The sequence below is a fragment of the Squalius cephalus genome (genome assembly GCF_949319135.1).
Source record: "Squalius cephalus genome assembly, chromosome: 6".
Taxonomy (NCBI): Eukaryota; Metazoa; Chordata; class Actinopteri; order Cypriniformes; family Leuciscidae; genus Squalius; species Squalius cephalus.
Window position 1 is genome coordinate 16556123 of NC_137127.1, and position 17497 is coordinate 16573619.

The 17497-nt window shown below is 37.2% G+C and overlaps 1 protein-coding gene across 11 annotated transcripts in view; it reads left to right on the top strand.

Moving 5' to 3' along the window:
• Positions 1-17497, top strand: part of frmd4a (FERM domain containing 4A) — a 173201-nt gene that overhangs the window by 86530 nt on the left and 69174 nt on the right. For 2 of the 11 annotated variants that reach the window (XM_079874794.1, XM_079874792.1), the window contains exon 1: positions 8067-8481. The exons of 7 other annotated variants lie outside the window; for them this stretch is intronic. In XM_079874794.1, coding sequence (XP_079730920.1) covers positions 8341-8481 — 141 coding nt within the window. In that variant the 5' untranslated portion in view covers positions 8067-8340. Of the gene's footprint in view, positions 1-8066; positions 8482-17497 lie in introns of those variants that run through there. 2 more of the 11 variants (XM_079874793.1, XM_079874785.1) reach the window with 1 other exon arrangement.

The window sequence follows — 17497 nt, forward strand, 5'->3', positions numbered from 1 at the left end:
AATCATCCAAAATCTGTTCACTTTTAGACTAATGAAACACGATGGAAGTCTATGCCTTGTGTTTTCATTAGAACGTGTCTTCGGGCTGTTCAGTGCCTTTAAGAGGCAGCGCTGGTCTCAATAAAGGGATGTGGTGTGTTGTGTGTCTGTCTCACTGGGTTGTGTTGATTGGCTCTTTTGAAACACGGTTGTAATTTAGGGATTTCCTGTGAGGATTGCAGGTTTTTTGGGGGAACGGCAGCAGTTGATAAGGCATAACCATTGGTATTAGCAGACAAAGCGATTTAATCAAAGGAACAAGGGCTTCATTCTCCTTCTCTGATTACCAGGCTTCTCAAACTCCCCACCTTCCCCTCATTGTTTTTTTCTCTCCCCCTTTTCTTTTGTTTTTGTGCTCTGCCATCTCTCATTTTCATCTGTTTGAGTGATTTTGACTCACAGCTCCCACAGACAGCAGACATACACCACAGGATAATCACAGAGTGAGACAGACTTTGTCAGAGAGAACAAGTTGTTTTGAATCTCACAAAAACATGTCCACGTTTACTCCAAAATCAAACCGAGAAAAAAAAGCTATTATATTATTATTATTTTACAATTATTTTCATGATCTTTAATGCACATTTTCTCCCAAATTCTCATTACTACCTGATGAAATACAATTATATAAAATACTTTCAGGGATCCAGAGACTTGGTTGAAAACCTTATGAAATGATTTATTACTATTATTAGTAGTAGTATTAGTATTATTTGATCCAGCAAACATTAAAGGCAGTGCAACAAATATTACTTTTATGTATAAATACGTTTATTAAATTTTTATTAAAAAAAAATTGTGATAATGATTGATATATATATACTCTACAGTTCAAAAGTTTGAGATTTTTACAAATATTTTTGACAGAAATCTCTGATCAGTTGTGCTGCTTATAATTTTTGTGGAAACTGTGATGCATTTTTTTCAGGATACTTTGATGTATAGAAAGTTCAAAAGAACAGCATTTATTTGAAACAAAAATCTTTTGTAACATTATGTCTTTGAAGACATATGTCTTCACTGTCAGTTTTGATCTATTTATAAATGTATTCATTTCATTAAAGAAAATCTTACTGACCCCAAAACTTTGAACAGTGAATAGTGTAAATATAAAGAAATAAAATGATAAATAAAAAAATATAAAATATTAAAATGATCAATTATAATATATAATGAAATATATTTTTGCATTACAGTAATGTGAATAAGATTTTTTGCATTACATTAATAGGAATTGAAGGGGAAATGCATTTAAGTGTTATGAAAATAATGTCACAATGCAAAAACCGTAATGGTCTATAAACAGTCCTCATTTTCTTTAAGCCAGATATTACTTATTTCTTATGGTTTCAGGGTAAAATATCACCTGTACATGTTCTGTACATGTTCTGAACCCCATATTCTAGGTGGGGTTCACCCTTCAAAACTCAATGATTAGACTCCTAATAACTTAATAGCGTAATTTGAATTGAATACGTGTGTGTGTTTGTGAATGTGTGATGTTTCTTCACAGTAATCATGTAGCTGGAGGGCTTTCCATAAGAGTAAAGTTTTTTATGTTTGCTTGTAAGAGAAAAATATGCTCTGCTTCATTAGTCTGAGACAATGAAATGAGCCCTAGCTTTCTCTATTTTGCCCTCTTACCTTCCACTCATCTCTCTTCACGCCTCCTTCATCTGCCCTACTCTCTTACCCACATAATTCTATCATTCATTTACCTTTTCATGCTCCTCTGTTTTATTTCCTATCCTTTCAGCTTCCCACTTCCTTCCTCTCCTCCTCCTCATTTCCTCTTTTTGAGGTCGAGTTACAAATTTATCTCAGCATGTTCTTCTGCTGTGATATGGTGTGACCAGTTGCAGCTTTTGAAGCCAGATTTCCAATCCAGTGCTCTTAACGAAACAACAGTAGCAGTTTGGCTGTGGAAAACTGTTCGTGTTTAGTGGGCTGCCGGGGTTCTCCTTGGAGACCCTTTGTTGCATTGAGTGGAATCACTCCTCTGTGTGTGTGTGTGTGTGTGTGTGTGTGTGTGTGTGTGTGTGTGTGTGTGTGTGTGTGTGTGTGTGTGTGTGTGTGTGTGTGTGTGTGTCTTTAATTGGGTCTTGTTTTGTGTGCTCCACAGAGTTTGTCTCTGGGCAGTGTGCTAACTCTCGGCTGCTCGGCTAAAGCAAAGTGCTAATTGAGGCTTGTTAGATTTAACCGTTCTGTTGCCTCCCATTAGGAAGCAGGTCAGGCATGATGTAGACAAAATGTGGATTAATATGCAAGTATGTGCTTGAGCTTGTGTAATGTCAGCTGTTCTTTAAAATGCTCAGAAGTAGCACATTTACTTTTGCTAATGCACTTGTGCCATGTCTGAAATCAAGAATGTGTAGAAGTGTGTGTGTTGTATTGTCTTTATTGATTTAGACCAGATTTTGTGCAAGTTCTCAAACGCAAATGCTACAAGCTATTGCCATTCATTTCATGTGTTGTGTTGTTTACTTTCGAAATGTTTCATACTTGAAATTACCTTTAACTGCCTCTGGTCAAATACTGTCATGGCATGAACTCTTTGAAGGAAATCTTGCTGATCAAGTTAAAGTTTAATGGCACATTTGAAAGAAACTCACTCTGTGAGTTTTGTTTCCTGCTGAAAAAATGATATTAATAATAATTTTGTACTAGCCAAAGATTATTGTCTGGTCTTAGCTAGTCTCCCAGCCTGGCCAGGCTGTACTTTTGACTGGTTTTTAGAAGGATTTTATGGGATTTTCATCTGAAGACTAGCTTGGCCAGATTGAGAAACCAGCTCAAATCAGGTAAGACCAGCAAACCAGCTAATAGTTTACAGTTGACAAAGTGGAAATTCACCTGATCGTATTGTTAATTATTAATCCATATGTTTCATTTCTTAAAAATGTGAGTTTTTTTCATTTTATGAATGAAATGTCATCCATGCAATCAACAACCAATGGATAAAACCTAGTCTTTCTACTTTTTTGGTTGTTTTTTTCTACTTTCATACTTTTTTATGCATGTCACAATATGCAAGCAAAAATGTGATGCTACTTATATTAAATTGTGACTTTTTTTTTTTCTCAGTAGAGTTACCAACATTAAAGCATCAGTGTCTTCATATTTATGGCCTCTGGCAGAGTTGATGATTCTATCTAAGTAAACATCCAAATATTTTTTACTAATGACATCTAGTTGATAAATCGATCATTTAAAACAGGCACATCATGTACTAGCTTTTTCACTTGTGCCCTCTAGAAATCCAGACATAGGCATGCACACACCAAGCTGCCGCTATCATTTTTATTGTCTTCCTCTCCATTTAGACATCCCCTCAAGCTCAAACTGATCTTCAGAGGAAAAAGCATCCCTTAACAGACACACACACACACTCATGCCCATGCACACATATACCCCTCACAGACTTCAGCATGCGAATGCTGCAATATCAGCTGCCCTAGAGCAGTCTGAGGAATAGAAATGAATTCCTCCTTACACACACACACACACACACACACACTTTCTCATATCAGTGGAAGATTTCAAGTGTGTTCTGAATGCTTTGAATCACCTAATATATGTTGGAATGGAATGCAGCTCAGTCAAACACACACACACACACACACACACACACACACACACACACACACACACACACACACACACACAATCTCCTTCATGTCAGAGAAAATAAAGCTTTTTTAAATGACTCCAACCTCTATGTGAACTTGACGTCTACTGGACTGGTTTCAATTAAATCTCATGTTCTGTTCCCAGAAACACCAGTGCATGGTCCCAGGGTCAGCTGGGGTCATATTCGTCCCCCAAAACAGGATGCATCACCCCCCAAAATGTCCCAAATGTTCCTTAGACATGAACAAGTACCGAGCTTTGTGCTAAAAATAAGAGTAGAGAATGGATCATTTCACATGCACTGGAACAGGCCTGTCATAGAGCATTATACACAACCACACATACATTTTGACTCATCTTTCTCTCTCAATAGACTATTCATGTCATTCTGGGGGGGTGTGATGGTGCGCCTGGGTATTTAGGGAGGAAATGCATGTGCTTTCTGCTGGTGGCCTTGGATTGGAGTTACACCAGGCTTAATTCAACCGGCTCAGCGCGTGTGTGTGTGCGGCCGCCTCCTCTGCGCTCTCGTGGGTTTGCGCTATTATATTATAATCCTCATAAATATTTATGCTCACAGAAAGATTCAGGAGCAAACACTTATTAGCCTATATGCAAAATGAAGTAGGTCAGCGCGCGCACGTGCACTCTCACATACATATATGCAAGTGCACATAAACTTCAAACAGCTTTGGTGCACTGAGACAGCAAGTCTCTCTCCCCCCTCTCTCTCTCCCTTTTACAACTCTATTTCTCTTTTTTACTTCTGTCACATGGTACTGAAGAGGTTCTTTGTGTGTGTGTGTGTGTGTGTGTGTGTGTGTGTGTGTGTGTGTGTGTGTGTGTGTGTGTGTGTGTGTGTGTGTGTGTGTGTGTGTGTGTGTGCCTGCGTGCGTACGTGCGTGTGTGTGTGTGTGTGTGTGCGTGTGCATGAGTAAGTGTGAGCATTGTGTAAATTCACTGAATTCCACAGCATTTCCCTGGGTTTCAGAAGATAGACTGCACACACACACACACACACACACACACACACACACACACACACACAAGTTTGAGAACTACCACCTTTTTAAATATTTGATCCTCTTCCTCCACACAATAGCCGCTCACACACGTTTACACATCTAAATGACATTCTCACCTCTCACCCCTCAGGAAGAAGCACCTGGTGGCTCATAAAGAATCACGAATTAAGGAACATGAATTCTGAACACAGCAGGAAACTAAGGACGCTGCATGTTTCACGGATGCTGATTTATTGTTAGACAACTTGTTTTTTTATGTCCTCATTTCCTTCAAAGAAAAAACACATTACTTCCATATGCAACCTTCACAACATCACACAAATCGTTGTTTTTTGGTTTGTTTTTTAGTCCAAATTTCTTCTCCTTCTTCTCCTAGTGACCACATAGCAACACCCTAGTGTCATGCAGTAACTTTTGTTTGGACAAACACTGCTCATTTTCATTAATCTTGATTTGCTTTTTTTTTGGCAGCATTTCCCAGAAGAAACATAGATTTGACATAATTTTACACAAAAACCTCCAACACAATAATTTTCATCATATTAAATGTGAAATTCATGTGTTTTCTCAAAGGATCTTTTTTTTCACATTGAACAGAATTCAAGGAGAAACATCTGCATTTTGTAACAGGTCATTAAACATTCAGTCAGAGCTATTGAGACGGTTCTTAGGAATTCTGTTTCTCTCTCTCTCTCTCTCTCTCTCTCTCTCTCTCTCTCTCTCTCTCTCTCTCTCTCTCTCTCTCTCTCTCTCTCTCCCCATCATGCACCTTCATGAATACTCTCACATTTATGCTTTACAGTAGTACTATCACTCTTCCCATCAGGTTTATTGTGCACAAATCAATATGCATTGTGCCACATAGTGGCAGGAGAGTATCATGAATGAGTTATTGTAATTCTTTACCCTGCTGTCCTGGTTCTATAGGCCTGTATTTACCCCTCAGTACCACTGCTGCAGAATGCAGACAAATAGAAGTGCATGTGCTTCTGTGCTCATTCATTAGACTCCAGCTGTCAGTGACTTTAAGTGAATGAGGTTTGGTGTCACACAGTGTCATTACACTCTCTGTACGCATATGATTTTACTATTGTAAACAAGTGCATTTCTCTCCCTGCACCACAGAAATGTTTAAGTTAGTCTTTGTGTAGCCTTGTAAATCCTTGCAGAGTATCACCATGGTATCTATATTTTCTTTCAAAATGGCTAATACCAAGTTATGTTACATTTATTTTTGTGTGGTATTTTAGCTGAAACTATGGTTACCAAGTTAAAACTTTATAAGGGATCACAAAACATTTAAATTTTAAACATTATTCCAAATTTTATCTAGTCAGGTATTGTTTTTCTTCATCATAGATATTGACGTGTGCATGTTTAATCATATGCCACCCCAGCATCAATATGAAAATCCCATGAATCTCTTTTAAGACAGGAGGGGATTTTAATCAAGATCAGAGGGTTTGCTTACGCTGTTGTTACGCTATTGACTAAGGCTTTCTGTTCAATTACAGAAAGAAAAATGTGCTGTGTTCAAATAAGAGGCAATGTAAATCACTGTATCTGGTGTTTAGTCGGAGTGCAAGAGTTAGTCGAAAAGCAAGAGAAAGAAGCCCCCTCACCCGGAATATCCTGCCCCCTCACCCGGACTATCCTGCCCCCTCACCCGGACTATCCTGCCCCCTCACTCGGACTATCCTGCCCCCTCACTCGGACTATCCTGCCCCCTCACCCGGACTATCCTGCCCCCTCACCCGGACTATCCTGCCCCCTCACCCGGACTATCCTGCCCCCTCACTCGGACTATCCTGCCCCCTCACTCGGACTATCCTGCTCCCTCACTCGGACTATCCTGCTCCCTCACTCGGACTATCCTGCCCCCTCACTCGGACTATTCTGCCCCCTCGTTGGACTATCCTGTCCACTTACTTGAACTATCCTGCCCCCTCACCTGGACTATCTTGCCCCCTCACTCGGACTATCCTGCCCCCTCACTCGGACTATCCTGTCCACTCACTTGGACTATCCTGCCCACTCACTTGGACTATCCTGTCCACTTAGTTGGGCTATCCTTCCCCCTCACTCGGACTATCCTGCCCACTTAGTTGGGCTATCCTTCCCCCTCACCCGGACTATCCTGTGCCCTCACTTGGACTATCCTGCCCACATACTTGGACTATTCTGCCCCCCCCACCAGGACTATTCTGCCCCCTCACCTGGACTATCCTGATCCCTCACCCGGGCTATCCTGCCCCCTCACCAGGACTATCCAGTCCCCTTAGTCAAGATGAATGAGAAAATGGATTTTAATGATGAAATAGAATAGACAATTTCACAATCACAATTGCCAAGTGCATATGCTTTCTAGTATTAATTTTGGCCTACTAAAGCAACATTTTAGGACTGTCAGTTTCGCAAAGTCACATTTTGATTGACACATTAAATGTAGTTCCAAATGTAGGTTCAGGAGGTTCAGTCCTGTCAATCATCATCATTACGAGCATATATAAACACTGTGTCATCCTAGTGACAATTCTTCTGGCATCCCTCCTCCTTCCCATTTCCTCTATTCCTCTTATTCTTCCTCTGTGCATGTTATAGTGGTGTTTAGCTCGGAGCTCGAGCCAAGCCTCGGGTTCGAGCCTCCTTCGAGGACAGCAAGCCATGTTTGTTTACCATTAACTATTAAGACTGAATGGGCAGGCAAACTTGTGAACCTACGGACTTCCTGCTATACAAAGAATGCAGCTCTACTTCGCGTTACGTCATCGTCCTCTTTCATTACTTTAGACGCCCCTCTTCAGTGCTCTACTTGCGCCTGCTCTGCTAACTAGCACTGTCAAAAAGTGTATGAATTGTTCAGGACAGTTTTTGAACTATTTTGGGGTTGTGGGAGGGGTATGGAAGGTAAATGTTTGTCGGTTAGTCTGTAGTTTAGTGACTGGATCTGGATAGGGCACATGGTGCCTTGAGAACTTTGGCACAAATGACATGTCCCACTCCAAAACTTTGGAATCTGGACGTCATCCTAACCATTTATGGAAAAACGAGTTTTCAACTCCCATGAGTTGTTCTGTCTGCTGCTCTACCACACTGGGAAAGCTGAGACACACATATCGGGTATCTCTTCAGTGGCCCGGGGTCGATGAACCCGAGCAGGATCTGTCTTGCAGGGAGGGACAACTGTCCTTCACTCTGCCCTAGATGGGCGTCTCAGAGCATTGTGCGAGCTTAAAACCCCTCAATGCCCTGCTCTGGGACTGTTGCTTTAAAACAAACAAACAAGTAGGGGAGAGGGAGAGAGAACGACTGAGAAAAGGAGAGAGGGACCAATGGTGCTTTCTATGTGGGAATGTTTGTGTTGGGGCGAACCAAGAGCTGTTATTCTGGGAATTTGTCCTGCAGTGGAGAGAGAGAGACCAGTGAGACCGAATTCATTTCCAAGACGAGATTTGAGTCACACAGAAGTCACAATCTCAGTCTCCCATGGGGCATTTTTAAGGATTAAAGGAAGAAGAGATGAGAAAATGAAAGAGGAGAACACAAAAGAGAGACCAACATTACCTGGGGACCTGTTCTCCCACACACACCTGTGCTGAGAAGGGATTATTTGACCACACACCTGTGTACCTGTGTGTTTGTCATCATGGAGGCGATGCTCATGAGTCTGGGAGAGAGTGTGTGTGTGAGGCACAGTGCATTATGGGATGTGACCTCAGCCGCCCTCAGAAGATTAAGGCATACGCATCTCAGAGCTCCTGACATCCTGGTCCGTGCCGTCTATCAGGTATGAACAGCAGGCTAGTGTGCCTGTGTGTATGTTAGTGTGTGTGTGCTTGGTCACTTTCAATATATATTTATATATACATATAAGAACATTAATAATATATATATATATTATTAATGTTTATGTATTTTTAAAACATAAAAATGCATATATATATATATATATATATATATATATATATATATATATAAATTAATCAATATAAATAAAATCTACTATTTTTTATAAAATTATTTATTTATATTTTTATGCAAAATATTTAACTGTATCAATATTAGCTCATACTTGAACACTTTTCACATGTAAATTGTCTCACACTATTACAAACATGAATGGCAACTTTTTTTAAATATTTTTTTTTTTAAATGGCATGTATTTTATATAATATATATATATATAAGAAATATTAATTGGTATTCTAAATAAAATGTTTTATTATTTTATAAAATGTATTTATTTAATTTATTTATATAAAATATTTAATCACTTGAATCATTAAACTCTAGCTCATACTGAGAATAGTGATTTGAATAAACCCCTAACTCTAAATACTTTCGCGTGTTACTCGTCTCGCACCGTTTGTTTGTACAGACATGAATGATACCTTAAATCTGACGGAGAATTTCACCTTGCAGACAGTAAAATGGGTGAAAGGGAGAATTAACCATATCTAGAGACCAGAATATCCTAAAAATTTAGGGAAGGGCTCATCTGACCCACAACTCCTTAATAACTACATAGCAACACCCTAGCAACTATCCACAAAACCCTAGTGAGTTTTGCATGGCCAAGCACTACTCACATTTTGTTCACAAAATGTAAAACTCTAGAGGTTTTGTCATCCTGTTTAAATTCATTACTCAGGACATTGTGTGCGCCATAAAGCGCATTAGTGTTGCTATGATGGTTTCTATGGGTTTGAGTCACCCACTGTCTCACGGTCATGAAAACAGCTCTCCACAGGAGTCTACGGTTCCATCTATCTGTATGTGAGTGTGTGAGCGAGAGAGATCAGTATTCAGGTTGTGTCTCTCTTCTACCTTCCTACTGTGTGAACAGGACAGACCAGACTGAAGCAGACAAATCTCAAAGTTTTCCATCTCGCTGTGACATACCTGAATAAATGATAGCAAAAGTGTTTGTCTGTTCCAGGGTCGATGTATGACAGGCTTCTGCTATAGTAACAGAGCCTACAGAAACAAAGCCTCTATCTATCTATCTATTCTGATTTAATATTTAAATACTTCATATTTAGGTAAACTATACTTCAAAAGTATACATTCTTCAATAAGAGCTGTACATGCAGATGAAAAGCCAAGTGACTTCTAACCCTCTTCATCGATCATTTGACCACTTGAATCTCAAGATTACAAAAAGAAACAACAGCCCTGTATAACCTATGAGGTAACCTCACAGAGACCACCCAAAATGACCTTTGAGTTTGGCCAGAGGGTGTTCTCTGTGTCTGCAGTGTAATTCATGGTGTTATTGTCTATAAAATCAAACACACACACATGCATTGTGACGATAATGGCTTTAGCACAGCTAGTAAATATGATGAACATTAAGGCACATTCAGGAGACGAGGAGGGGCTTCCTAATGCATTCTTTCCACATCTCTACACCCATGCACTTTCCTTGCAGGCAGCAGTGTTTGATCCAGCAGGTATTTCCTTGGGAGACCCCTTCACCCTCCTCTCCCCTTTTCCTTTCATTCTACAAGCCAGAAAAACAAGTATATCTCCATCCCCTCTCTCTCTCTCTCTCTCTCTCTCTCTCTCTCTCTCTCTCTCTCTCTCTCTCTCTCTCTCTCTCTCTCTCTCTCTCTCTCTCCTTTTTAAACCCCAGCACAGTCCGTCAGGCTCTGTGAAGGCATTATCCTTTCTCTCCTGCATCGTAATACACATCCATAGAGCTGCTTTTGTTCCATTTAAGCTGCTAATTGTGTGTCTCTCAGAGGGTGTGTGAGAGAACGAGTGAATGTGAGAAAGACAGAAGACTCCCGAGGTTAGTTTAGTGCTCAGCATGTAGTAAATGGTTTACATTCTGCTCTGATTTATAGACAACTGACAGAGTAAATGTCCTCACTTTTACTGACCCAGATATTTTGATTTACAGTATATATTGATAATAAAAGGGACAGGTTATAGAACGTCACTAACAAACTAATAGTTTATATTTACATTTGATTGTGCAAAACTAGCCACCATGATGCTAGGGTGTTAAAAGTGGTTGCCATCACATTGCTGGATGGGTGGTTGCTTACTGCAAAAAAATACAAAGAAAAAACAAATACATGGTTAAGTGATAGTATCAGATGTCAATACCATTGATATTTACCATAGTGCTGGAATATTTATATTACTTTGAGATTTAAAAATGCCATGGTACAACCATTGGAATTATGGACATGGTACTTCCTTTTGTATTTTGGTCTTGTATTTTTTGAGGTTCCTTGAATTACCATACAAATGTCATGGTACATAAATGTCGCTTCCATGGTTAAAAAAAAGTTCAATAATATTCCCATTTTATACCATAACTGTCATATTATTGGAAGTACCATGTAAATTCCATGTTATATGAATATGGTACTCATTCACTACCATGGTATTCAGTGTATCCATAGTACTGTTATTTATTTACTATTATAGTATTCATTCAATTTTTGAATTAGCTTTTATTTTTATATTTTTCAGTTTTTATTTTAATTTCAGTTTAGGCTTTAGTCATTTTGTTATGCGTTTTTGTCATTTTTAAATATTTCTTTTTAGCTTTAATTTATTTTTATTTGCAGTTTTTGTTTTTGTAATTTTAGTATTTCGACTTAAAGGGATAGTTCACCCAAAAATTAAAACTCTGTCTCATTTACTCTGTATGAGTTTCTTTCTTCTGCTAAACAAAAAATAAGATATTTTGAAGAATGTCGAAAACCAAACAATTGATGAAACAGGATTTGAGGGTGCAGTAAATGCTGGCAGAATTTTCATATTTGGGTGAACTATCCGTTTAACCTTATTTCAGTTTTCTAATTTTAAGTTTTTTTTTTTATCTAATATATTTAATTTCAGCTTTTTTTTCAGTTAACTAATTTTAGTTAGCAATAGCAAAGCTAATAGATGCCACTAGGCTACTTTTTGTAAGGGATGTTGTGCTGAGAACCATGGGAGGAATTTCCTTTTTCTTAGATTGAGTCTGAATGTGTGTGTCAGTGTGACCAGATTCAGCAGTCTTTCCTGCTGTTTTCCTCCGTCTTTTTAACCGACATGGCCTGAATTTGAGGGAAATACCATTTTCTCCTGTTTGATGGCAACGTGCCACCCCTCCAGCTGCAGATGAGTGGACTCTTCCACTTCAAACTCTGTAGAAGGCACAGGTCTGGCTGCCACACATCCATTCTTCTCAGTCTGTGTTTCTCCCTTCGGTCCACAATCCATCAGTTTGTTTCCCAGCTGTGGAGCAGGTAAATGGGTTGTGCTGCTCTGGGATCCTTCCCTTCTCATTGTGATATCAGAGAGGGAAAATTTAAGAGCCTTCTGGAGCTGTTCGGCCTTGTCTCATTCCAAACTGGAATTCTCTAAACATCACATCTGACGCAACCAAACACACACACTGATACGCCACAGCTGTATTTATCCACAATGGTATTTTCCCAGAACATAATGTCTGTTAATCTCTGCACATTCTTTGGCTTCACTTCGTGTTATCATGCTGATCAGAGTGCATTTATGTGTGTGGCGTTGCTGCTGACGGGCTGATCATATGATTGAGTGCCTTATAATTTCAGATATTTAGGCTGCAGATTCTGCTTGGGAACGTGTGGGAGCATGCAACTGCAAGAAACGTTAAACCGTTTGTTTTGATCCAAAAATGCAAATAAGTGAGACAGATGCTGGAAATGGTTATAACCGAAAAAAGGTGATGAAATGAATGTGCAAGTCAAACAGGTTTTTATTGCGCATTCTCAATAGATGTACAGCATTTCTCAGTTATGTTTCATCTAAAAGTATCATCTTAAAATGTCTATAATACTTCAAGAGGAATAAAATAGGCTCAAGTTAACTCTCAAGGGTGTAGAGTTATAAAATGAATGTGGATCATTTGGTCTTGGAAGAAAATAAAAAAGTTTATTTTGAGATCTTTTGAATTTGGTTGCCAACTTAGTTTCTTTTGAGCACAGATTAAGACTTATCAAGATGTTTTTGGATCTCTAATGCTGTAGGTGGTTGCCAGGGCATTGTTATGCAGTTGCTAAATTGTTCTGATTGGTTGCTAGGGGGTTACTATGCAGTTACTACAGATTTTTGATTGGTTTTCAGGGGGGTGCTATGCAGTTGATAAGGTGTTTTGGCTGGTTGCCAGGACAGATGCTATGCAGTTGCTATGGTGTTTTGAATGGTTTTCAGGACATTGCTATGCAGTTGATAAGGTATTATAAATAGGTGACATGAGTTGTTGTTGTTTTAAAAAAATTTAAGCAAGTCTCTAATTGCACCCCATTGAAGCTCATAGCTATCTGAGACCTATTTTGTGATTTAAATTTTTTCATAAGGGTAAGACATTTTTTTTAGATGTCCTGTCAGTGTGTGAATATTATTTGCCATTCTACTGAACATAATCCCTTGGAGATAAACACAAAATGTCAGATATATATAGGCAACATAGAGGGAGTTTAATTCTCAAATGTGCTTATAATTTTTCATTTATATTCAAATTTTATTAGTCATATAATAGAGCATAAATATTGATTAATTGAAATAGCCTCCTCTCATGCATTACTGATTAAGTGAACTGACAGATTAATTTGGGCTCAATCCAGCAGTTCTCTAATCATGGGATTTCCCTGCTGTGTGTGTGCATGTGTGTAATCTGGCGGGATTACAGTGAAATGCATGTGATTAGTGTGTATTACCCTCAAGGCCAGGTCACACACACACAATGAGATGAGGGAATCCCTAGATTTGCTAGATTGAACACAGAAATGTGAGTATGAGGTGGCTTGTATATTGTTTTATGCGATATGATTATGAAGTCTCTTTGGGACAATGGTGATGTGGATAAAATAAAATCTCTGTCAATCAACACCAGTTGAGCCGAAAAGAAAATGGCACTTTCTTAAATTATTTTCACATTAATTAAATTGCATTTGCCCGATATATATTTCATTATCACTAATGGCTTTCAGAAATATAGCTCTATGAATACCTCTAAATGACATCATTTATGAGAAGTTGGTTTGTTTCATTGGTACACAGTTTATTTTGATCATAAAGAATGTGGATTCTAATTTAAAAAATGAAAGTGTGTGTGAGATTTTTTTTTATATTTTTGAAAAAGTCTCTTATGCTCATCACCAAGGCTGCATTTATTTGATCAAACATACAGTAAAACCATCAATAGTGTAAAATGTTATTATACAATTTAAAATAACTGTTTTCTATTTTAATGTATTTTAAAATGTAATTTATTCCTGTGATGGAAAGCTGAATTTTCAGCATAATCACTCCAGTCTTCAGTGTCACATGATCCTTCAGAAATCAGTCTAATATGCTGATTTGCTGCTCAAGAAATATTTCTGATTATGTTTTTAATGTTAAACAGTTCTGAATATTTTTGTGAAACTGTGATACACAATTCATCATCAAACTGTATTTACATTTGATTCATCAGTCGAATGTGTCTCAGATGGACAGAGATGAAGAGATTCTTAATGAACATCCTGTTAAAATGATGAAGGCTTTGGCTGAACTCTGCCATGAGTTATCATATTCAGAGATGAAAACCAGCAGAGTCCAGAACATTTTCCCAATTACAGTCAGAAACTCCCACGTCATCCTCTGTGAGTGACCTATGACCTGATTCAGCACATCATTAGGCTGTTTTAATGTTTCATGCAAACACACTACTCTGATTAAGCTTAAACTGAATCATATGTGAATGACGTGTCTGTGTGATTAAAGATTACACATAGACTGTGTTCGGAAAACTGTAGTATACTGTATTTCTTTTAAACATAGAATGTGGAAGAATATGCATTGCTAAACATTTTAAACGGCTATATTGTTGTCAAATGACCTCATATTGTATGAATGAGAATATATAATAAGAAATATATGTTCAAAATCACAGTTTATATTTGTTATCACACTGAGATGAGCATGTTGCATTGTGGGATACATTACCCAGCACAGTGTGTTCCATTCTATACTGCACATTTGGCAAATATAGTAGACCATCAGGGGATTTCACACAGAAACTTGCATACTGTGCACAATATAGTATATACTGCACACTACAGGGTATTTTTCAAAACATAACCAAAGGATATCTTTAATATTACTTGTTCTTTATACATTAATCTATTGTAAGTATCTTGTATATATAGTCTAAAGCAGTTGTTCTCAAATGGATAGGATGTCTTGGCTCTGATGAATTCCAGAGCTGATTTATGCAGCTTCCCAGGAATAAGACAGGTGTACTGAGATGAGATTTGATTTAGTGCCAGTCAGGAATTGAGAGATGAATGCACCTGCAGCCACGTTCTGTTACTATGGCGATACATGTGACTAATGGGGACATCAGGGTGTCAAGAGGAGGCTGAAATGCTGATACATTAGTATTTGAAAAGTAAACAGGGAAAGGGATTGAAGAGAGATGTGTGTTTAAACATTTTGGAATGAGACCCAAGGCTAATTTGCATATCAGATTTACCTAGCCTTCTTTTTCCTCTGTTTCACTCCTAGTCCTGTATCGATATAAAGCTTAGCCGACTGTGTTGTACAATACATGTTCAACATGAAATCAAGATTTGATCTATTTATTTTATTAATGTGCAGGTCATTCCAAAGAAAATAAATGCTTCTGCCACACTGTAAAAATAATTTTGAAGTTGTAAATAAAAAGATTATTGTAGTTTTACAACAACAAAAAAACAGTTTTACTAAATAAATGTCACGTTTAATTAGTAATTAAATCTTTGTAATTAATTGTGAAATTTACTAGCCTTTTCTAAGTGAAAATAGTTTCTGCACCAATTTGTTTGCGTCATACCCTTTAAAAATAATAATAATGGAAGAAAATCTCTTTGATCACCAAATGCATTTATTTGATAAATATAAAAATACAGTAAAACAGTAATATTGTGATATTATTATTAATAGAATTAAATTCATTATTCATTATTATTATTATTATAAATGTATTCCTGTGATACAAAGCTGAATTTTCAGCATCATTACTCCAGTCTTCAGTGTCACATGATCCTTCAGAAATCATTTGAATATGCTGGTTTGTGCTCAAGAAACATTTCTTATTATTATCAATGTGGGGGAAAAAACAGTTGTGCTGGATACATTTAACCGTGATACATTTTTCAAGATGAATAGAAATCTTTTGCAACATTATAAATGTCTTTACTGTCACTTTTCATGAATTTAATGATTCTTTTCTGAATAAAAGTATTAATTACTGACCCCAAACTTTTGAACGTTAGTGTACATGTAACTAGTCTATGAAGAGTGTAAAAACTATTTACAGTAGGTAGTGTTTTAGCAAACTCATGGCCTGGTTCCATTCTGCTACTGTATGTAGCTTCCACTTTTATTGATGCAATTATTCCTGATAAAAAAAAAAAAAAGGTCTGCAAACTACAATTCACATTGACTTTAATTGTGTGTGAAAGGATGTCGTTTCTTCCTGTTTGAGAAAGTGATATCAAGGGTAGTCAAGGACAGCTGGCCCGCTCATTTCCTCTCTTACTGTTTGATATTCTGTGTATTGGTTAGACTATGTGATGGGTCATGAAGTTCATTGTGTCTGCAGTGCCTGCACAACACAGCCAATCAGAGACTGAGCCAATCAGGGCTCAGTTCTCACACCTGACCTGAACATACCAATCACAGCTTTGAGAAACTGTTGAGATGGGCATTTATGCATGTATTGGCAGGTCAAAGTGATTGATTTACACTTGTTTAAATATAAATGAGTGGGAGAGAAACAGATATGTGGAAACTGCCCACTTCTACAATGACAGTGACACACAATAATGTACTCATCACTGTGCGTGTGAGAAATGTACTTTTTTGAAGGAGGTTAAGTGCACATATTATCTTTGTTTCATCGTTTCTAAGACAGCGTTCTTCTTACTGAAATAGAAGCTCATAAGTCTAGAAATAGAAAGAACAACTTATTGCTACCACATCGGTTATATGAAGTCATAAGAGATTTTTTAGGTTTAAATATGGGCTGTTGTAGAAAATTCACAATGCAATCTTTAACATTTTAAAAATGAATGGACATTTTTCTAAATGTACATTACAGTGTTAATTACTTATACATGATTATAGTATTTACTGAATTAACTTTGATTTTTATATTTTCGGTTTTAATTTATTTGATTTATTTTTACATTTTTAGTAATTTTGTTATATGCTTCTGTCAGTTTTATTAGTATTTTGAATATTTTTATTTAGCTTTAATTTATTTTTATTTCAGTTTTAGTCATTTTAGTACTTCAGTTTAAACTTATTCATTACAGTTATTTGCCAAAGGCAACATTTCGAATTTCCATTCAAGTTTTTCATCTAGCTAATATATATATGAAGAGTTCAGATGCAAAAGCCTCTAAGTGCCATCTGAAATTTTCTTCTAGAATGATCATTTTTATCAAGCTTATATATTTAAGTTCAGTAATTTCACTTAAATGACAATTAATAGGTTATTTTCATTGCCATTTAATGGGAATTGCTGAACTTAAATATACGAGCTTGATAAAAATGATCATTCTAGAAGAAAATTTCAGATGGCACTTAGAGGCTTTTGAATCTGAACTCTTCATATATATAGATATATATATATATATATATACAGTGCGTGCCGGATTATTAGGCACGGTGATTTTCTGATCATATTTTTTTTCCAGGCACATTTTACCAATTCCAAACCACATTAATCGTAATAACTACAATTAATTTTGTATTTAATCATTTATAAGTGATATATAATTGTTCATGAAGGC